The sequence below is a fragment of the Varanus komodoensis genome, unplaced genomic scaffold (assembly GCF_004798865.1).
Source record: "Varanus komodoensis strain SLA01 unplaced genomic scaffold, ASM479886v1 scaffold1, whole genome shotgun sequence".
Classification (NCBI taxonomy): Eukaryota; Metazoa; Chordata; class Lepidosauria; order Squamata; family Varanidae; genus Varanus; species Varanus komodoensis.
In genome coordinates, this window is record NW_025335268.1 from 83,317,558 (window position 1) to 83,339,731 (window position 22,174).

General features: G+C 39.5%; 1 protein-coding gene across 2 annotated transcripts; it reads left to right on the top strand.

Annotated features, from left to right (window-relative positions):
- Positions 1-4,358: 4,358 nt before the first annotated feature.
- ASMTL (acetylserotonin O-methyltransferase like) lies at positions 4,359-20,402 on the top strand. 2 transcript variants are annotated; one of them, XM_044432812.1, is made up of 14 exons: positions 4,359-4,534; positions 7,425-7,556; positions 8,959-9,006; positions 9,947-10,011; positions 10,880-10,941; positions 11,820-11,897; positions 12,683-12,791; positions 13,452-13,863; positions 14,808-14,970; positions 15,787-15,971; positions 16,564-16,696; positions 17,142-17,285; positions 17,942-18,064; positions 19,982-20,402. In XM_044432812.1, exons 1-14 carry the CDS (start codon positions 4,442-4,444, stop codon positions 20,200-20,202), a joined length of 1,968 nt encoding a protein of 655 aa, XP_044288747.1. In that variant the 5' UTR covers positions 4,359-4,441; the 3' UTR covers positions 20,203-20,402. The 2 variants fall into 2 exon arrangements, with proteins under 2 accessions (XP_044288747.1, XP_044288758.1); XM_044432823.1 differs by lacking the exon at positions 11,820-11,897.
- Positions 20,403-22,174: the final 1,772 nt, after the last annotated feature.

Genomic DNA, 22,174 nt, shown 5'->3' on the forward strand with positions numbered 1-22,174 from the left:
TAATTCAAATAAATATGTATAATATCAGGCTGCATTTAGCGCTCATACTTACAGCTCGTGTTTACCTGGAAGAAAGGCCTGATGGGTTCAGTAACACACACACACAAGTAAGGATGTTCCCAGAGGACACTTTTAAAGTGCTATCACCCTGCCTGGTTAAGGAAATTTTGCATGGGCTCCAGATGATCTCCAATCTCATGTGTAAGCATCCCGGATTTTCCCATTGCTTCCATCTTCCATCTTTAGACAAATGAGAAGGCAGAAGTAGAAAAGGAAGACCAGATCTGAGATGGATTCTCTCCATAAAAGAAGTCACAGCCTGGAATTTACAAGAGCTGAACATCACTGTCATGGATAGGACATTTTGGAGAACTTTCATTTATAAGGTTGCCATAATTCGGAAATGACTCGGAAGCACACAAGAAAAACAAGTACTAAGATCCTAACCATGAATTTGAACAGATTCAGTATTTTGTTTGTTTGTTTAGATTCCTCAAAATGGTATATATTTTCAGACCTTTGAGCTGCATCTGCTGTCTAACCACACCTGTTATGTCCAGAAATTGTGCTGCAGATAATGCTGTCTGGATGAACAAAAATCCCAGTCCTTGAAAATTTGCTCCAGTGATGCACAGCTATTGGCAGGAATGACTTGATACCTGATAAACAGGTATCAGGAGACATATATTTTAAAATGTTATTTTAATTTATTGTTGTAAGCCGCCCCGAGGCTTCGGCGAATGGGGCAGCATAAAAATGTTTTAATAAATAAATAAATTTTACTGGTATGGTGAAGCAAAATGCTTATCTGTCCCTCTTGTGACACTAATCCATACTGTGAAAATTACAGTGCACATTTGTAAAAGCCAACAGTTTCAAAACTAAACCTTGGACACAGTGATCTTTGACCCAAACAACTAGCCTAGGTAGCAACTTTGCTGATAACTTCTGGTGTCATTGTTCTCTAGCTCAATCAACTTACTCATTTTCTTCCTTTGGTTTCTGAAAATTTGTTCAAGGGAGCTGTAATGATTTTCTGTCATTAGCTGTGATAATGACACAGCCATGTTAGCTTAGTAAACATTCTTTAGCCTCTTCACCCAGGAATATTTGAACTTTCCTACAAAGAGTCTAGCAAACTCATTTAGTGCAAGCATACTTGTGATTTCTTTTTACTTTGCTAGAAATATAACTTTTCTCTAGCAAAGTGTATTATTATTTATTATTTCTCTAGCAAAGAGAAATATTCCACCAAAAAGATCAAGGTAGAGTCCTCACTCCTGTTTTAGTCTTACAGTCGTTTATTTATTTTATTTATTTATTAGAACATTTCTATGCCGCCCCTTGCCGAAGCCTCGGGGTGGCTTACAACACAATAAAATACAATAAAATACAAAAATAACAATATAAAATTAAAATTAACAATATAAAATAAATAAAAAATATAAAATATAAAAGAAGTCGCCCTGGCCAGATAAATAAGCAAATATTGTTAACAATTAAAATGACGTTTAAATAAAAAGGTCTTCACCTGGCGCCGAAAAACAAACAACGACGGCGCCAGGCGGACCTCTCTGGGGAGTGCATTCCATAGGTTGGGCGCCACCGCAGAGAAAGCCCTCCTCCGAGTACCTACCCTCCTAATTTCTTTCATGGAGGGTTCCCGAAGAAGGGCCTCTCCCGCAGATCTCAAGGGGCGGTCGGGCATATATGGATGTAAGCGCTCCTTCAGGTAACCAAGACCCAAGCCGTTTAAGGCTTTATAGGTCATAACCAACATCTTGAATTGTGCCCGGACTTCAATGGGAAGCCAGTGAAGCTGACGGAGGACTGGAGTCATGTGAACATAATGCCCCGTCCCCGTCAGCAACCTGGCAGCTCTATTTTGAACCAATTGAAGTATCTGGACCGTCTCCAAGGGAAGCCCCAAGTAAAGCGCGTTACAGAAGTCAAGGCGGGAAGTCACCAGCGCGTGTGTCACCGTCGCCAGGCAGTCGTACTCCAGGTAGGGGCACAGCTGATTAATCAGCCGAAGCTGAAGGAAAGCGCTCCTCGCCACCGCTGTCACCTGAGCTTCCAAAGAAAGCTCTGGGTCGAGGAGTACTCCTAAGCTGCGGACCTTGTCCCTAAGAGGGAGTGCAACCCCATTCAGGACCAGGTCAAATCCACCCTCTTCGAAGCGCAATCCGCCAACCAACAGGACCTCCGTCTTGTCTGGATTGAGCTTCAGTTTATTGGCTCTCATCCAGCCCATTACCTTGGCCAAGCACCGGTTCAGCACAGCCACTGCCTCACCTGGATTAGTGGAAAACGAGAGGTAGAGCTGGGTATCATCAGCGTACTGATGATTCCGCAGTCCACACCTCCTGATGACCTCTCCCAGAGGTTTCATGTAGATGTTAAACAGCAAAGGGGACAAAATGGAGCCCTGTGGTACTCCATGGCATAGCTGCCATGGCGCAGAGCCATAGCCCCCAGCACTACCTTCTGGAATCAGCCGTTGAGATAGGAGCGGAACCACTGCAAAGCAGTGCCTCCGACCCCCAATCCCACAAGCCTATCCAGAAGGATACCATGGTCGATGGTATCGAAAGCTGCTGAGAGGTCCAGAAGAACCAACAGGGACGCACTCCCCCTGTCCTTCTCCCTGCACAGGTCATCGTACAGGGCGACCAAGGCAGATTCAGTACCATACCCGGGTCTGAAGCTGGACTGAAATGGTTCCAGATAATCAGTTTCATCCAAGAGTGCTTGGAGTTGTCCCGCCACCACCCGTTTGTGCAAGTTAAACTAAAATGTAGTAATTGGTCCAAACTCATCTAGTGAAGTTCATGGCCAATAAGTTCTACAGTTCTACTCCTATACTACTGTATACAGTTTCTTCTATAATCATGCAGCCTGTATACACCTGAAATCTTGTTGGATTTTGTTCCAGGAATTATTTGATTAAGAAGTTACTCAATCCATTTGCATCTGTCCAAGGAGCTTGGAGCAGCATACATGGCATAAGCCAATTTTATCTTCACAACAACCCTGTGAGATGGGGAAAATCAAGAGATACCTGGATATTCCCAAGGCCTCCCATTCACCCTCATTTATAAGCCCCATCCAAGTACAGTAGCCTAACCACTGCATAAGGAATGGGCAGATGTCAGGCTTGTTGGATCAACTTTATTCTTTTATTAAAACCCCAGGATCCACCAACCAGCGCCTTCACTTGGGAAAAAAGGTGAGTGTATGTCTGAACATATTCCGAGCCCAGAAATTTGTTTTCAGTACAAGAACAAGTTTCAAATTCTACTCATGGTTACCTCCAAGACCCCACATATCACCAGCTGAATTTAGGTGAGGAAAAGCCATTTTGTGGTTAGAATTAAACAGCTGGGAATTATAAAGAAGCCCCTGGAAATCACCTGGAGACCTGATGAGATTACTATTGCATGGTATTGTTCTGACTCTTTCCACAGTTTATAGGGGAAGGCATAAATGCACATCTTCAGCATAACCAGTAATTTGAACTAAGGGGAACTTGGACTAAATCCAACAGACATTTCCCTTCCCCTCCTGCAGCCCCAGCAATATGCTTTGGATCCAATCCTCACTGAATGGAGGGAGGTGGGTAAAAATCCCAGTAAGAGGGTGTATTGTCTGTATGATGAAAGGACGGTATGTGTACGCGTACCCGTGCTAACAGTGTAAGGGGATTTGTTGTAGGGCTGCGTTTAGGGGAAAATGATCGAGAGATAATTTTCTTACTTTGCTGCAGTAATACTTGGGAGAATAAATTTTAGACTACTTCATTTAGAGGCAACTTAAGGAAATTGGTTTGCCTTTTTGTGATGTTTCGTTGGAGCAGAAAACTGGGAGCTTCAAAGAGCGTTTGTTTTTCGATCTCACCATTGAAAGTTTGCCTTTCAATAACGTATTTTTTTGTGCGATTCCAGCCATGATTCCCCCCCCCCCGCAATGCTTGTAAGGGCTCTGAACTATTTATTTATATACTCCTGGGTCACTTCCGGGCATTCTGTCCCTGGGTGACGATCAATGCTCCAGTCCCAAATATGGCAGGTGTTCCGGTCATTATTTCCCAACCTGGATCGTGCGCGCTTTGCTCTGCGGGGATCTTTCCGTTTATTTGCATTGTCCTGCACAGGTCCAAGACACTGTGGGCAGGAGGTGATCTTTGTATTTACAAACGCGGCCTCTGCTGGAGCGCCTAAGTAAGAACGGCGAGGAGCTTTTCCCTGCTCCTCTCTCCGGAGCACAGCAGGGAGCGCGCTCGCTTCCCTTGCCCGCCGATGGGCGGACCTGAGCAGGGGAGACGGGAAGGGAAGGCGGGGCAGAGTGGCGCTGGTGTCGCCGCGATAAATGCGCCGCCCGCCGCTGCTCCGCCGGAGCCGTCCTTCGCGGAGGAGCCGTCTTCTTGGGTCTTGCAGCAGCCATGGTGCTGAGCCCCGTCATCGGGAAGCTGGTCAACAAGAGGGTGGTGCTGGCCAGTGGCTCTCCACGCAGGCAGGAGATTCTCACCAACGTGGTGAGTGTGCAAGCTGGCCCTGCGCAAAGGCCCCGGCGCTGGAGGCGCGCCTGCGCCTGCCGAGCTGCTGCGCTCAGCTTAGCGGACCAGCGGGGTTATTTCCCTCAACCTGGCGCCTTCCAGATCTGGCTAGGAGTTGTAGTTCAGTCTAGCCGGAGGGCACCGTGTTGGGGAAGGCCGGCTTAACATTTCTGGTTGCCACTTTTAAAGTTGGTACGACTGCTACATAGCGACACAGCAACGTGTCGCATCAGCAGTTCCGTTCATGGGATAGTTCTGCTGCACCAGTTGAACTTCTGCTTGTCCAGCAGCTATTGAAATCTCAGGGCTATTTCAAGGCGCAGGGACAGATGGTCTCCCTAACCCTAACCCTGTACCTCCTTACCGCACTTAGTTCAGCTTGCATGGACTAGCTTTCCCCAAGCTGGTGCTTTGCACATCTGCTGAGCATCTCATCAGCCTCAGAATAAACAATTATGGGAACTATCATCCAAAAACCCGGAAGGCTCCAAATTGGGCGATGGATGGACTAGATGCTGTCCCTGCCTGTGCAATTTCTTTAAAAGAAAATGGTTCATTTTCATTCAAACCTGAAGTTGGAAACCAGGAGAGAACAATTAGTTTGAGTTGCGGCAAGCTGGGCTGAATCTGAGCCTGTTGTCAGCCCTCATGCAACAGTAATGCATGCCTAAGTGTGTTACATGTCCAGATGCCAAAGCAGATATATTGGAGCTGCTCCCCTACCTGCAGATAGCAATCCTGGTGTTCCATCAGCCTGGGTCTAGAAGTGGGCAAAATCACAAGTGCCACCTTCCTTCAGAGTGTCAGTACAAACTCAGGTTTTTCATCATGCCCTAGTGGTAGCTTCTCCCAAGCTTCCCACCTGCATGGTATAAGAAGATACACCTGCCCCATACGTATACTGTTCTATGGAGGCCCTTCTCCAAGAGCCCTCCTTGAAGGAAGTGAGAAGGGCTGTTACAAGGAGAAGGGCCTTCTCAGCAGTGGCGCCTTGATTGTGGAATATGCTCCCCAGGGAGGTTTGCCTGGTGCTGACTATTTTTTTTTCCCCTTTGGCACCAAAACAAATTCTTTTTATTTAACCAGTATTTAATTGTTGATTTAATATATATATCTGACTTAATCCTATTTTAATCAAGTGCTGCATATTGTTGGGTTTTTTTTTGTTACTGTAACCTATCTTGAGTTTTTATGAAAATACTATATGTGTAATATTAAATATGGCATAAAATAAATAAAATCTAGCTCAGTATTGTTGACACTGACTGGCAGCAGAGGCTGTTCAGGTTTAAGTTGGAAACATTTTTTTTAATACCTGTCAAGAGATGACGAATGCAGTGCAAAAGGGCTTTCCTAATTCTAAAATACATAAATGATGCAATGAGGAGTATAGTATGACCTGTCATATATGGATGTGTTTAATTTCTGCTAATGTGGGTTTTCTGGAAACAAAAATGCATTAGGAACTTTTCAGTTTCCATTTGATTTTTTCTGATGTGCTAGAGTGATCTTTGTATTTAGTAAACAGCAAAGCTGTTTGCCTTGTTAATTTTCTGTCCCAATACACCACAAGTATTTGATCTGAAATATTTGAGGGAAAATGCGCTTACATCTTACAGTATGTAGAATTTATTAGAATATTTGAATACTTGTAAACATTTAAAGGCAAACAAGTCCTTCCTGTACCATTCAAGGTAAACAACAAGAACAACAAATGTTCTGAAGACTGTTGACATACTAATCAGCTAGCAGATCAAAGAACAATATGTTAACAGCCATTAATCTACCACTTTGAACTGCCTTGTCTAGCCAATACTGTATTTATAATTTACAACTGGCATTATTAGCTAATGAACTAATGAAAACTTCGTGCAGAAAAATAAAGAACTGGAAAAAAATTCATCCCACATAATTGGCATTTGCATTATGTTTACTGTAGCTGACATAAAACTCAGATAAACAAAAATAGCACATCAGCTCAGTCAGTGAAAACCAGTTTCTTGACAGAGTCCAAACCTAGAAATAGGAAGTTGGAAGTGCTGTGACCAACCTGTTGCAAGCTTCCCTTTCGTGGATTTTTGTATTATAATTATATATTACCTAGGAAGCAAAAAGTTGGGTAGCCTGTTTTGTGTGTGTGCTAGTGATGGCATAGGATATTTATTTCATCTCTAGTCTCCAAGAATAACCCTTCTGAAAAAAGCTCACAAATCTTCATCTATTTGAAGTGCCAATTCAGAAAACAAGGTAACACACATGCAAAGGTCAATATGAATTGGGTTTGGGCTGTTGTTGAAACTCGGGTTATTTTGTTGTCTGTGTGAAGCTGGGATAAGAAACTATGATGAACAACCTACAATTCACAAGTCAAGAGCAGACCATGACTTTTCTTTATCAGTTACTTGTGGTTGTATTTATTTATCTTAATATTTATATACTGCCCCATTCCCATAGATTCTGGGAGGTTTACAAGAAATTAAACCCAGTCAGTAATATTAACTAATACTAATATTAACTAATTAAATAAAACTGACATGAGAACAAGGTTATAAGAACAAGAGACAAGGTTAACAAGTCATGGCTTGTTAGTATAGCTGTGTTCAGACAACATAAGATGTTTTTTCCTCTCCTAACTTCATATGCCTGCACATCTTGGGATTTCTCTAAGCCTGTTGTGATTGTACCATTTTGACCAGATGGGATCCATACTGAAAATAATTATCGGATACAACAATACCAGCTAATTAGGATTGGATACAACAGTATCAAGATGCCAGGATATTTTTTGTTTAAAGCCTCCTGCCAATAAATGAGCCTTAAAAGACTTTCTTTCTTCCTGAAGTCACTTGGTTTGTCTGTCTCTTAACAGGGTCTCCGATTTGAAGTTGTTCCCTCCTGGTTCAAAGAGACCCTTGAGAAGTCGTCTTTTGCAGCTCCTTATGAATATGCTGTAGAAACTGCAAAACAAAAGGCACTTGAAGTGGCAAAAAGAATGCATATAGTAAGTTGTTTACCTCTATTGTCTAATGAAATACTTATAAATTATTTGAACTATTGTGCTTTGCCTTTAATTATATGCATGTCAAGAATTTCAGATAGTATATGCATTGATATAGAAGCCACCCTATGCTTTTTTCTATGATGCTGTTTTTGCAACTGCTAACTAGATAACATAGGGAGCCTTTTTGGTGGGAAACCCATTGTTGATGTCCATCTAGATGGCACGTCTCTGCTCTAATCAGTGGGTGCTCAGTTCTGCTCTCATGTCCCTGCTTTGTAGGCTGAGCAAGGCCTTGTCCACTGTTGCCACAATTTATTATTTCGAATTATACAATTGTCTGGCTTTGTTGGGTGGAGAACAGAGGGCACATGGATCATTTGGAGAAGGAAACTTGGATTCAGAGTCAAACTCAAGCATGAAGCAATGTGGAGCATTTCACAAGGTCCAAGCGTATGTGGGGTTGTTGTGGGGAACATGGGATAATTTGTTATCTTCTGCCTTGAGGTCATTGGAGGGATTTTATGATAGGAATGTGATACAAAAAGTATGTGTGTGGGAGTAACAGACAGTAAAAGCAAGTAGGCATACAAGCAATGTGACGAAGGAGATGATCTCAATTGTCAGTTGAAAATCTAGAGAAATGGCAGCAAGGCTAGAAGTTAAGCCAAAGTTGGTGTTGGCTTAGCAACAGCCAGCTGTGTAGCTACATCAGTATTTAAGAATGATCACATATGCAGCAGGGTGCTGTATGGCATTAAGGTCATTTTGAGTTTTCACAACATGGGTTGTGCAAGCAGATGCACTAGAACAACTGCTGGGTGTTAGTCCCGTCGTATCTTTCTGCAGTCGTATTTCTGCGGTCAGTTAAGATGCCTATCTTGCAATAGTCATACATTTCAAATCAGTTTGGTGGGCACACCATTTCAAATATATTGGTTTGGGTGAAGCCTGATTTGGTTTACTTTTAATTAGGCATTCAGTCCATTAATTACCATTAAGTAAATTTAGCTTGGATGTTAAAAGGCTGACTTGGGACTTTTTGGGGGCAAAGGTGAACAATAAGATCTGCTCTTTCCACTCCTGCTTAGGACCTTACATCTGTTCATAGCCTACAACAGCCTTCCCATCCTGGTGCCTGCCAGATGTATTGGGCTTCAACACTTATCAACCACAGCCAATAAGGCCAGTAGACAGGATTGCTAGGAGTTGAAATTCAAAGCATATGGAGGGTTCTAGACTGGAGAAAGCTGGTGTAGACAATGAATTCAAGGTGGCTTCTGCTGTGTTAATACACCTCCTCTTTGTCTACTAGGGAGCAGTTTCATGGAGAACATTCCGAGGCTACTGAAGGGTTGTTGTTAAGGTGGAAAATTGATGATTTTTTTTAAAAAATATTTTTCAGAAACATCTTAAAACGCCAGATGTTGTTATAGGAGCTGACACTATAGTGGTGAGTTAATGATATATACTAGGAACTGATAACTTCATCTACTTTCTGTTTTATCTGTACCTTAATTGCACAATTGAAGTTAGATCTGGCAGACCATCTTTCAGTTAATATGCCTTTCTACTGTCATGTACAAACAGTCCAGTCTTAGGCTTTTCTGCATGGCTGTCTCTTCATCTAGTCATATTTATGTGAGAAGTTCAGAAATCATAATGAACAAGTCAGGGACAGAGCACCCCTGTATGGTTTACATTAGTGGATCAGGGCAGATGGACAGAAGCAACATACTTGCTGCTTTCTACTAGTTCATGACTACTCAGATTTGCTAAATCTATGGGCAGCTGTTACATGTGAACATGGCCACAGTCTTTAACTGGCCAGAGGACTCTTTTTTCTCTTCAAAACTGAGTTACTCCTCTGTAAATGTAATTTTACAAGAGATCTTTGCATACACATATGCTACCTTTTTACACTTTGATGCTCTGTTTTAAGATTGTGGGATTCTGATAAACTGAAAGGGGTTCAACACCCTTAGCGTAGAGCTTCCACAGCACACATGTCATGATGGGTATGGCAAAGGAACACAGGTCCTCTCCACCATGAAGAGAGGATTATCAGGCAGACAAGTGAATGAACCTTGCCACCCATGCTATCAAAAGTGCATGCTTTATGTGGGATTTGTGGGTTGGAAGGTCTCATGTTTTATTTAAGCACTGAAACTAAATTTTATTCCGCCTAATGTAGTGATAATATCAATAAATAGTAAGTATTTTGGTGGAAACCTGTTGTTTTTACCTGCAGTCAGGACTTCTTGATGACCTATTTTTGCCTACTAATTAGAATTTCTATGCTTATGATTCTTGGAAAACCTATAGTTTGATATGAATTTCACCCTAAAAAAGTGCATATACCTTGTACAAATCTGTATATATTTCCATTTCAGACAATAGACAAACAAATTTTGGAGAAACCAGTGGACAAACAAGATGCCTATAAGATGCTTTCAAGGTTTATAATTTTATTATTTTAAAATATCAGTATCATTTAAAATACCAATATCCACAGGTCTAACCATCTCCAGTGCAATTTCTATTTTAGTTCTTTGTGGGTATGGAAAACAAATGAGAAATTCTTTTGATACATTTTTCATTTGCATGCATTAAGAAATGGGATGCATTTAGTTTCATTAAGGTTGCCTATTACAACCAGTTTTCCAGTGCAGTTACTCCCAGAGTATAAAAAATATATGCAATGTATTATGCAAGCCTCATATCAAAGAAATCAGTGGTTTACTTTCTAAATCTGTGTTTGTCATATAGATATATAAGCTTAAAAAGTTGTACATAAATCGCCGGTTGTTTTCCAGCAGTCATGTCACAATTTTCATTAAATCACCAAATGTCTTTAAGTTGTTCAGTATTACTAAATGGGACATAATCTGACCTGGCTATCTATCATATATTTAGGTTTCCTAGAAAAGTTAGTATCTCTTGATTTTGTGTGTATTTTACTTATTTACTGGTTATATGTCAACCATATAATTCTCATTAAGTCTTTATTTTTATGTTCCAAAGCAAGGACCACTTCTGTTACAGATGGAAAACAGTAACCCCAAAAGCATATAGGTTGAGTTTGCACAGAATGACAATCCACACTACAAATAAGCTACATGGTGTGCATTGCTCATGGAACAAGCATGTACAAATATATAAATATGTATATTCATATGCTTTTTCTGGTGACATGCAAGTGCTCACTTGCCCATTTTCAAGTGACCAAGATGGATACAGAACAGGACTAAATTAATGTCAGATTCGTTAAAATATTAATATTGGTTGCAGAATGGCTGTCAACTAATTATATCTGACCTTACCAGGTTGAATGGCAAGGAGCACAGTGTTTTCACTGGAGTCGCAATCATCCACTGCAGCAGTAATGGTAATTAACGTAACTAACATAAATGTCTGCATCCAGTCAAAAGTCTCATTAGCTCTGCAGCTTGCGTATCTTGAATGTCTCAGTGAGTGTGGTCATTTCAGGAATGTGATTCTCTCTCTGTGTTCATTCTGCAAAGAACTTTGTTTTTCGAGGACTCTGCTGTAAAATGAACAGAATTGCTGGGATAGGCCTTGATCCTTATCCATTTTGGAGCTGATGAAATATTGGCAACTCCTATTCAAGAGATAAGTAACATGACTGCAATAGCTAGGTTTGAATGACCTCAAGGTTTGAATAACCTCAAACCTTGAGAGGCAGGACAACAGCCTACATGCAATGGCAGACTGGAAGAGTTAACCAAGGCAATTCTAGTTCTGAGATTCATATGTTGTGTAGCCATAGACCAAAATAACCAAATGTAGAAATGGTCAAAAATTCAAATACAACACATGTGTGAGGCAGAAGAAAAGAGGCCGCACAGGGAGGCTAGTCTTAGAGTTGGAGCCATAATACAAAGTTTATGGGCATCATGGAAGAATAAAGAATATGGGAAGAAAATCTGGATGCACTGTTTGGTGCACTATTGCCAGCATCAATTGCAACCCATTTCTCATATCTAGAAATATATTTTCTAATAACTTTTTGAACACACAAGCACTTCTGCTGAAAATATTTCATTTCTGCATGCTTTTGTAACAGTTCAAAATACAGTAGGTTCTTACAGTGCAATCCTATAGCATCTGTTAGAAGTAAATCCTATTGAACTATTTATGCTGGTATTAAGGAAAATTTTGGTTAACAGGCAGAGGATGATACTCTGAAATAGTATTTGTGACATGTTTCTCTTCCACCATCATTTATACTGGACTTTCTTGCAGGTGTATTTTGGTGCTACCTTCAAGACTTTAAGAAAAGTCCTTCCTTTAAACAGAGACAGAACACTCTTGACTTGGAAGGTCAAGTTAAAATCAAGCATTTCTCAATATCTTGGGCCCAAGTGCCTCTCCAGTATTAGGAAGGCTATTTATTATAAAATTAGTAAATCTAGTATTCACTTTCCACTTTCATTTTATTTCCAGGCCCAACTCAAAATACTAGTTTTAATCTTCGGAGCCCTAAATGGCTTTTGGCCAGGTTCTCTGAAGGAATGTCTTCCCCCATTTTATCTACATGTATATTAAGATCATCAGTTGAGGTGAGGCAGTTGGCTGCAAGAGTAATGGTTCTTTCAGTGGAGGCACCCCATTTGTGGAGAGGAACTCACCTGGCCCTTGAATTGCTGGTCTTTTTTTGCAGTTGTATCCTAGGTTCAAATGTGGTGGTGTTTTGGGAGGAAGTGCCAGGAACAAAAAGGCAAGGTAGCCCTTGAGACATGTCTTCTCAAGGGCTATTTCAGAGGCAGTAGTCCTTCAGAAGGCAACTCCCAAGGACCAACCCATCCTTTCTCCTGGAGCTTTCTGCCCAGAAAGACACACTATTATGCATATAAAATGCTGGTCAGTCTGCTGCTGTAAGTGCTCTGCAGGTCTTGACTTGATAGGCAATGCTATCTAGCTTTACTTGAACTTGTGGGACTAGGGAAAGAAGTGTAAGGTTGTGGCTTTCCAGAGCAACCATCCTCTTAATGTATAGTTTTGGCTCCTGTCTTATATGTCCAAAATTTCTAATAAATTGCATCTTAGGGGTTTTATTGATATATCAGTTTTTACCTAAACTGCAAATCAGTTTCATAATTTTCTAGATAATCAACTGGAGACCGATATAACAGATTTCTATGAAGAAACTAAAGTTAAATTTTCTGAACTTTCTGAAGAACTCTTATGGGAATATATTCACAGTGGTGAGCCAATGTAAGTAGTCATTCAGAGATAGTAACAGAATTTGAACACAGATCGGATGCTGCTAGAAAGCTTGCCATGTGAGGAAAGTACACTGTATGTACCCTGGGCCCACATGCCAATATTACATGTGTTAAGCAAATGTGAAATACTAGTCCAGGAATGTAATGTACCAAAATTCCCAAACTAGTACTTCATGTTTGCTTAGCAGCAAAATGCTGGTCAGTCTGCTGCTGTAAGTGCTCTGCAGGTCTTGACTTAATAGGTGATGCTATCTAGTTTTACTTGAACTTGTGGGACCAGGAAAAGAAGTGTGAGGTTGCAGCTTTCCAGAGCAACCTTCCTCTTAATGTCTAGTTTTGGGTCCTGTCTTATATGTTCAAAATTTCTAATAAATTGCATCTCAAGAGTCAAAGGACTGCATCACTAATTCAGTGGGCTTTAAACAGCTGCCACATATGCCACATGGTGAACTATTTCTGAAACCAAGGGGTCAACTATTCAAAAAAAGCAAGAAAGACACGAATTCCACTGGGCTAGGTAGACCTTGTAGCTATTGGATTCTGACCGAACTGTTGATTTTTTTTTTAAATACAAAGTACAACTATTAATTGAAATTATGATACTCAGTCATTCAGAGTATTTGTTTTTATTTTGTTTTTACTTTCTCAGGGACAAAGCTGGTGGATATGGAATCCAGGCGCTTGGTGGAATGTTAGTGGAATATGTTCATGGAGATTTCTTGAATGTAGTGGGGTTTCCTTTGAATCATTTCTGCAAAAAGTTAGCAGAATTGTATTACCCACCCCCAAAGCACACCATTCATCATCTAAAGTATGATTCAATTCCTTCAGTAGAGACCTTTGAGATCCTAAGTGATGGAGAAGGTGACTCTTCAGAGAATGTGCAGTTGGAAGTTGCTAAAAAGCTAAACAGTGATGGAGTTATCAGTAGCCTGGGAAAGCGCATAGATAGCAATCACAACCACAGGGTATCTGTGGAAGGTCAGAATGTAGCAGCAGAAAATGCAGCACATGTTCCACCTACCCTTGTGCACCTTCTGGATGGTTTCAAAGCATCAAAGGTAACACACTCTTCATTCTTTCATATAGAAATATGTAAAAACTTTTCTTCTTTTGCTATGTGGAATGGACTGTATATGGATCTCACACATGTGTTCATATTTTAAAGGCAATTGTCTGAGTTCTAGAGACCTCAAATCATCCTGGTGTTTTTACCCAAACTCTAGTAGGAGAGAAAGTTTTGTTATTTTAAACCTTTGTGTATCATTGGAATCAAATAAAGTAAATCTGTAGCCTCTGCTAGTTCAAGCAGACTGTTTTGGGCTGGATGGACAAAGAGATTGACCTGGCATAAGCCGACTTCCTTTGCTACTAGCATTGTCACAGTGTCTGCTGAAAAGTTGCTTCTACCAAAAGATAAATCAGGTTACCTGCTGCCTTCTGCTCACAGCCATGTTGCTGTGAAAAATGTATTTCTAGTAGACATGCTTTTATTTTAAAAAATCTGTTTAACAATGTGCGTCTGTGAGTACTTGGCACCTACACCAGTTTTGGATATTTTCAGTGTTCATAATGATATATTTTCAAAAGAGTTGAGTATCTGTTGACTTTTAAGCAATCAAGAAATCAGAAGTGCATTCAGGTGGCAGGTTCTGCTGAGATGACCAAGCATGGTTTTCTGTATAATATCATTACCATAGTTTAACTTTCGTCTGATGGCCAGGACAAACTGTGAAAGAAGTAACAGTGCAGAACGGAAAGAAAATCAATAGAAACAAACAATTCCGCAGATGCTGGCTTTCATGTGACTACTCTGTGCTGGACATAATTGCCTTGAATCAACAAGACATTTTACCTAAGAAGTGTGCATGTAAACTTATCTGTCCCAGAAGGGCAAAACCTCTAAAAGTGCACCTTAGCAGGACTAAATGGCTTATGTATCAACATGATTTCTTTAAGGTGGGGGGGTTCTTTTTAGTAATATATGTGCATTTCTTATCTGCAGGCTATGTTTGTGGCCTGTAAGCTGAAGGTATTCGATCTTCTCAAAGATAAAGGCACCATGACCACAGCTGATGCTGCAAATCAACTTAATACCTCTGTGTGTGGTACAGAACGATTACTTGATGCCTGCACTTCTCTTGGCCTCTTGGAAAAGAGCCATCAAGGTAACCTTTTGCTTAAGGGAGGAGGGTCACAAGAAGAACTTGTGGTAACGCATGAAACAATTGGATTGTTCATTAGAGCATGGACGCATATAATTGGGGTGGGGGAACATGTGCCAAAAGTAACTTCACTGCCAGGATGATGAGTTTGCTATGGCCTTAAAGAGAAAGCATAAATTAGGGACCAAGTAGATACAATATTAAATATATCATCTGTTTGTGTGATCATTGCATCTTTTTCTTTTTTTTAAATAGCAGCCATATGGGGATGGAAGGGCATGAGCTGAATTAAAAACACTGAACTTTCTCCCCATGATGTTCCCCCCACTGCTGCTCCTTTGTCCCCAAATGTACAGTTGGGTTCAGGGACACTTTCAGGGGCAAATAGCAGCATTAAGGTAATGCTTAGCTTCTTAGGAGCATTGAGTAGGAGGTGACCTGGCATCTTTGATGCAGACCTCCTAATAGCTTGGGCCAACCCTTGGGCCTGTATGAGTGTGCTCAGCCCTATGGGAGAAGAGCATGTAGCTTAAGCATGGGAGGCTTCCCATTTCTGTGCTGCTGTTAAAGCCTTATTTTGGTAAGTGTATTTAGCAGCAGTGCCTTTCATTGCACTGAATGCTTTGGTGCCAAGTAAATATTCAAACTGAGTATAAAAAATATTGTTTTTGTTTAAACTGTATCCAGAACTGTGGGTTGATCTGTACAGCAGAGCTGTGAATCCCTATCCATTGGTAGGGATTTCAGATGAATTAATTAAAAATGGTACTTTGAAGAACATTTTGCAGGATTCTTTTTTTTTTTTTTATGTCTTTAAAGGTTACAGCAATGCAGAGCTGACAAATTTGTATCTAGTATCAAACAGTGAATATTCACTTCATGACTACATTCTTCACTGTAATGAGCACATGTGGCCCTTGTATACACATTTGGAGGCGGCAGTCAAGGATGGAACCTCACAAAACCATTGTGCATCTGTGAAGAAAGTGGGCAACCTGTTTCAGGTAGTTCAGATTTGATTGATTGATTACACTGATATCCCACCTTTTTCCCATTGTGGAATTCAAGATGGCAACATATGGTTCCAGACAGTCATCCCTCCAAGCACCGATGCTGTTTAGCTTCAGTATGGGGGCCGCCTTATATGCTTTCAGACCTTACCCTGGAACCAAATTCAAAACTGGTATGTCAAGGAAAACCATTCTCATTGCTGCTGAGTTTTCTTTGGAGAAAGAGGGTTTTGTATGAAAGATCATGCAATCATATATATGTGCCACAGAGATACTTTTTTTCTCTCTTGATGTTTTGATCTCACAAGTAATTTGCCAGTATTAGGAAAAAATCTGTCTAGGAGAGTGCAAATTCTGTGGTGAGCCCTCTGTTCTGACATTATAACATCATGATGACTTTTTCTGTTCTCTGAGATTTCTTCCAAGATAGTCTGAAATATTTGAATTATATTTTAAACTAATTATAACCCTTAGTTAATTCATTTGCAGCATTAAAACCAACCATACGATCATTTTTAGGCTTATAAACATCTCCATTTTATATAAACTGTTTACCCTAATTATTTTATCTTTCTTTTTTAAAAAGGATTTTTATTGCCAAACTCCAGAAGTGAAGCAGCGTGTTATGAGTGCTATGCATTGCATTTCCAAACTGACAGCAAAAGATATAGGCACAGCTTTTGATCTTTCACAGTTCAGAGCTGTATGTGATTTAGGAGGTAAGGATTCCAGCAATAATTCATAGAAAATGTAATCATAATCATCATAGAATTTGTTTTTAAATTGTATGGTTTTCTAAATAAATTGGTTTCCTTTTGAGTACATTTGCTTATAAAATTTATAAGCCTTTTAGTTTACTTCAGATAGAGCAGATGAAATCATAAGGTTAGTATAGTTAATATTCATTTTGTTTTTGGTTCAGTTAGCTGAACTGTTCAAAACTGCCTAACAGCTCAGGGCCTCTTTGTGGTAATCTCATTGTCCAGAAACCGAATGCATGGGTTGGGTTTGTACATTCTGAAGGATACACTGAAAAGTTCCACAGCTTCTGCAAGTTCCTTGCAAAGTGTTAAAAATTAACCTAAGTGATAAATGCCAGTTATATATTTTAAATGAATTTGAATTCATAGAAATTCCACTCTCTTGATACTTTGCTTTCTACAGGTTGCACAGGAACTTTAGCCTGTGAGCTAGTTCACATCTACCCAGAAATGAGAGTCACTGTACTTGATCTTCCGGATGTCATCACAAGTGTGTCCAACTTTCAGCCTTCAAGACAACATGGTACTCAAGTATCCTTCATATCAGGTAAGCACACCTGTAAAGCATAGCGCAACCTGGAAAGCAAGGATGGAGAAGTGGCAGACAAAGTGCTCATTGGGAATTTAGCATCATTTCATGTGGGCTTTGGTCCATTTTACGGTCTTTGGCTCTTCCCACTAGTAGAATGCAGACGCAAACATGTTAGAGGTAATGCAGATTCTGGCAGAAAATACTGTCCTCATCCTTGGTAGACTGTTAGTATCTGTGTATATGCAAATGAGTCTAATCCTCATGAGGCTGAGCAGTCTTTTTTTTTTTTTTTTTTGCAAATATTCTGGTGAAAGGATATGTGTTAACAGTGTATACTCTTTTACATATTGCACTGCTTAACATAAGATTATTTTTCTACATAAAGATGAAGAAACATTATGTACATTATCACTTATGAAATGTCAAGTATTGATTTTGATGCAAGTTGACTCCCTTTTTATTTGGGATCTGTGAACAGCATAATTAAACATAGCTGCTTGCTAATTTATAAAAATGCAGTGGTGAAACCTTCTTCTTTCTTCCTTTCCCAAATGTCTCTGCACTGGGAATTTTAAATACTGACTTGCTGAGGATATTAATGTACATACAAAGGTACTGAGATAAAAAGTAGTCATAATTCTTAAAACCAATAAAAATGTTTTTTCAAACAGGTGATTTTTTCAAAGATAATCTTCCTGAAGCTGATCTTTATATTCTTTCAAGAGTTGTACATCACTGTTCTGAGGAAAAGCTACATACACTGTTAAGCAAAATATTCACTATTTGCAAGCCAGGTAAGAGTTTTTATTTTTCTCTTTTTTCTTGGTGTTTACTGAACAATATGATATGCTGTGTTATACTTGAAGAAATGAAAAATATTTATGACTTTAAATATAATTTGTGTAGCTGCACAACACTTGAATATAGCCTGGCTTATTAATTTGTAGCTTTTCCTTACTCCCACTGCTTCGATGCTGATCATTGTGACATATGCTGCAGTGGTGCAAGGAGATATGGAGCCAGTATTTTAAAAAGAAGAAAAATGTTCATATAGCCCTGCAGCTTTGTGTAGAAAAAGAGGAAACAGCTGAGTCAATGATGGTGCCAATGATGGTGCTTCCAATTGTTTTTATTTGTAAATGTTAGTAAAAGTCTATTCAAGAACTGGAACAGTATAATACCTAGTATTTGTAATCTTAAAATGCATTAAGTATTTTCTATTAAATAAAAAATAGCTCATTAAACTCAACATTCTCTCAAAGAAGGAATGCAGTGCTGGGGGCCAGCAGTGTCTCATGTATCAACTTCTAATTGTCCAACTTCTAATTGTCCATAGCCTTTCAAATAGAAATCAAAGTATTATTTTTTCACAGACAGTTTTCCCACCATGAATGTGTTCATGAGATAAAAATTTCCCTGCAACAATTGTGCCATGACGATGCACTATCTGCTCAATGAGAGACTTCTCTGAAAGGCTTGAATTTACTTGATTTTGAGGAAATGCTATCTTAGGAGCACATGAAATGTCACCCAGAATTCATATACAATAGCACAGATCAGTAATCTTAGATCCTGAACTTACTGGTCTGACAGGGGTTCCTTTTAAATGGCCATGTTATGTTAGTCCAGTTGTTGAGCATGTAACTTTAGTTTCTCTTCTGTCAGCACCCAGTCCCAGTGCTTATATACTGACACTCCAAAAGCAGTATATCAAGCTTATGATGGTTTGCATTTAAACTTACTGTGATTACAACATCTCCATGATTGTAGGAATAAAATGGAATTTGTTTCTGTTGTCAAGATGCTATACAGGTTTACCAGGAAATAAACTCCATTTCATTATAGAAAATGTCAGTATCTTTTGAAAGATAATAAATATAATCTATGATCATGTAGGCACCCAACTGGTTTCCCTTGCCCTGCACTATAAACAAACATAAAAAGGAAGTTGTAGCAGTGCCAGGCCTGTTTGCAGCTTCCCCTTCACCTATTTCTGTTTTCTAAGGATATGAGCTATGGACCCTGCAGCTTGGCTCCAAGGTCCCATCCTAGCTGCACCACTCTGCATGTTAATGCAGTTCTTTTATCTGACTTGTTTTACAACTGGAAAAGGCCTGATTAAGGCCAGAATCCTAGCATGGAGGTACTAGAGAGCTATGCTTTCCCTCACACCAATGGCAGTTTTCCTTCTAATCTGTTGCAGCTTTACCCACAGCTGTTTTACGATTTACCGCACAAAATAAGAATAATTTAGCCTTAGGAGAATCTGAATCAAGACAGCAGTGTGCAGGGAGAGGGATTTAATTTTACCTCCCTCCCCCACGACACACACTTCACATTCATGATCAAAATTAGAAGCATTAAGTTATGTGGCTTGGGAAGGCAGTGGCCATTGTTGTGGATAAAAAGTTAAATACTCTTCCTCTGCACTCTGCCATCCCAATCCTGAATAGGTACTTCTGGTTTTGTTTAAAATAATAATTAAAAATGACTTCAATTTTTGTGTGTCTGTTTTTCTAAAGGTGAAAAATGGCCCTAAATCCCCTGCAAGTTCAAGGTGAAAAAACTGAAGGGGGGGATTAACAAATCTGACCATGCAAAAGCTACCTAAAATAATAATAAAATAAATAAAACATTAACTCAAAGTTAGGAAAAAAACTAAAGCATTTTTTATTTTTGTGTTTCTATTTTTCCCTTCTTTGGAAATATAGGAGGTGCTTTGCTAATAGCAGAAACTGTGCTGGATGAGAAGCGAACAAACCCTGCTAGAGCTGTTTTACAGTCCCTCAGTATGACAGAAGGCAAGCAAAGAAGTAGTTTGGAGTACCAGCAGTTATTGGAGAAACATGGGTTCATCAATGTGCAGATTAAAATAACAGGAAACCTATTAGATGTAATTTTGTGTTTTAAGGGAACGGACTTCTCTGTATGAGGTGCTTAATCCAGTGCTTCACTAAAGCTTCTTTCTCCGTCTGTTTTCTTTTGTGGGAATAAGAGTACATCCTTTACTAGTGGGTTTTTAACATTTTTTAAAAATCTGCTTTTCTATATGTTGTTGCACAGCTTTAGGCAGCACTGCATTATAGTGCAATTACCAAAATAAATGGGCTTGTTTTAGCATGGTTGTGAAAAGGCAGCTGATTTCTTTCATTCCAAAAAATTGTGTGAAAACGTTTGCAAACATGGGAGAGGCCCTGGAAGATAGCAATACACAATGCCCTACAAGTTACTGTGAGTAAAGAAATATGACTACAATAAATGCCTTCTGTAGATAATCTTAATGACTGTCCATTCAACTGGATAGAACATAAGTTAAGTAATTTTTAACACAGTGTTACCCGTCAGTCAAAACTGATACATGTTCTTTCTGTTTTGCGTTGCTCTAAAGACTTTTCTGTTACAACAGGCCTATGATTTCTGGAGATCTAACTAATGTCTCTGAATTCAGGGGAAAACATTAACAAGAGCTGAGTTAAGAGTTAATTCATTCCTGTTTTTGTTTTGTTTTGTTTTGATTTTTGTAATTTTTAGTAGATGCACTGCTGCCTAAACTCAGCTATAGGAAACTCCTGGATTTCTACTTTTTTAAAAAATATGAGGTTGCATTTGCTTCTGAGCAGTGAACCAAATATGGGTAAGTTACCCATTGACACAACTTATGTAACTCATTGCCTAAAAACACCAAAAGGTGGGAGCATGATAGTTACTCACAGTGAATGGGCAAAATAATTACAGTTTTCATCATTTCTTTCATTCTTCAAGAAATTTAGAGAAAGGGCGAAGGATTTACTTAAAAGAAAAAGAAAAAATTGTTGGCTAACTCCCAGGGAAAGTGAAAACTGGAGGTTCATACCAACTAAACAGTATATTAACTGTTTAAGAGAGTGCAAGCATGTGTGCCATTTCTACATATCCTATAATTATGCAGCATAAATATTCACCTCTTACACAATGGGGGAATGTATTATGAGTGCCAGATATATTGGTTCCATTTCCTTCCATCTGTTTTCCTTTCCCCTTGTTGTTCTGTTTGTTTCTTACAAAGGACACATACCTTTTTGATATCTTCCATCCTGATAACATTTGATTGAATTTCTTACACGTACAAGGGAGTAGTATATAGAAATCACATTTTGTTAAAACAGTGTGGGCTTCCTAGTTTTGCAAGACCACCTATCACAAATTCTGTGATTCTGTCAGTTTTTAAATATAATTTTCTGCTCATAATTTATAAATTTGGTTGGTAGCTTACTTTGTTTTACCTTTTGGCACACAAGTTCAGTTTTTGCTTTGATCTGTGGCTCATCTCCCTGCCGTCATGCCTGGACAACCATTGACAGGATATTTTATCCTCTCATCTCTAATGAGAGAGAGCGGGGTGGTATTCAAAACTGACTACAGCTATTTCCAAAGTCTCTACCAGCAGGGTAAATGTTAAGTAGCATAATTTGGCAGAGCTCATTTTCTTGAGTTAATCTTGAAACTGCAAATACAAAGCAGTTGCATTGTTTCCTCATCTTTCATGCAAGGAGCAGGGCAAAGGTCCTAAAAGGACTACAGAGGAAAATATTACATTGTAACCATTCCATTTCCATTTCAACCATGGAAAATTTATCCTAAAACTGACATTAGATTGCATAAGAACATAAGAGCTGTGCCAGATCTGTCCAAAGATCCATGTAGTCCAGCATTCTGTTCTCACTGTTACAAATCAAATACCCATGAAAAGCCCACAAGGAGGACTTGGGGAAAACAGCTTTCACCTGCTATTGTTCTTCAAGGACTAGTATTCAGGCATAATATCTCTGATCCTGGAAGTCACATAGGGCTTTCATGCCTAGCAGCCATTGATAGCATTGTCATCTATGAATTAATCAAATGTTTCCTAACCAAATTTTCTTTGA

Coding starts and splice junctions, on each gene's coding strand:
- ASMTL (XM_044432812.1), top strand. CDS start 4,442: ATGGTGCTGAGCCCCGTCATCGGGAAGCTGGTCAACAAGAGGGTGGTG. Junction 9,007..9,946: donor TAGGAGCTGACACTATAGTG/GTGAGTTAATGA, acceptor TTTCCATTTCAG/ACAATAGACAAACAAATTTT. Junction 10,012..10,879: donor GCCTATAAGATGCTTTCAAG/GTTTATAATTTT, acceptor TGACCTTACCAG/GTTGAATGGCAAGGAGCACA.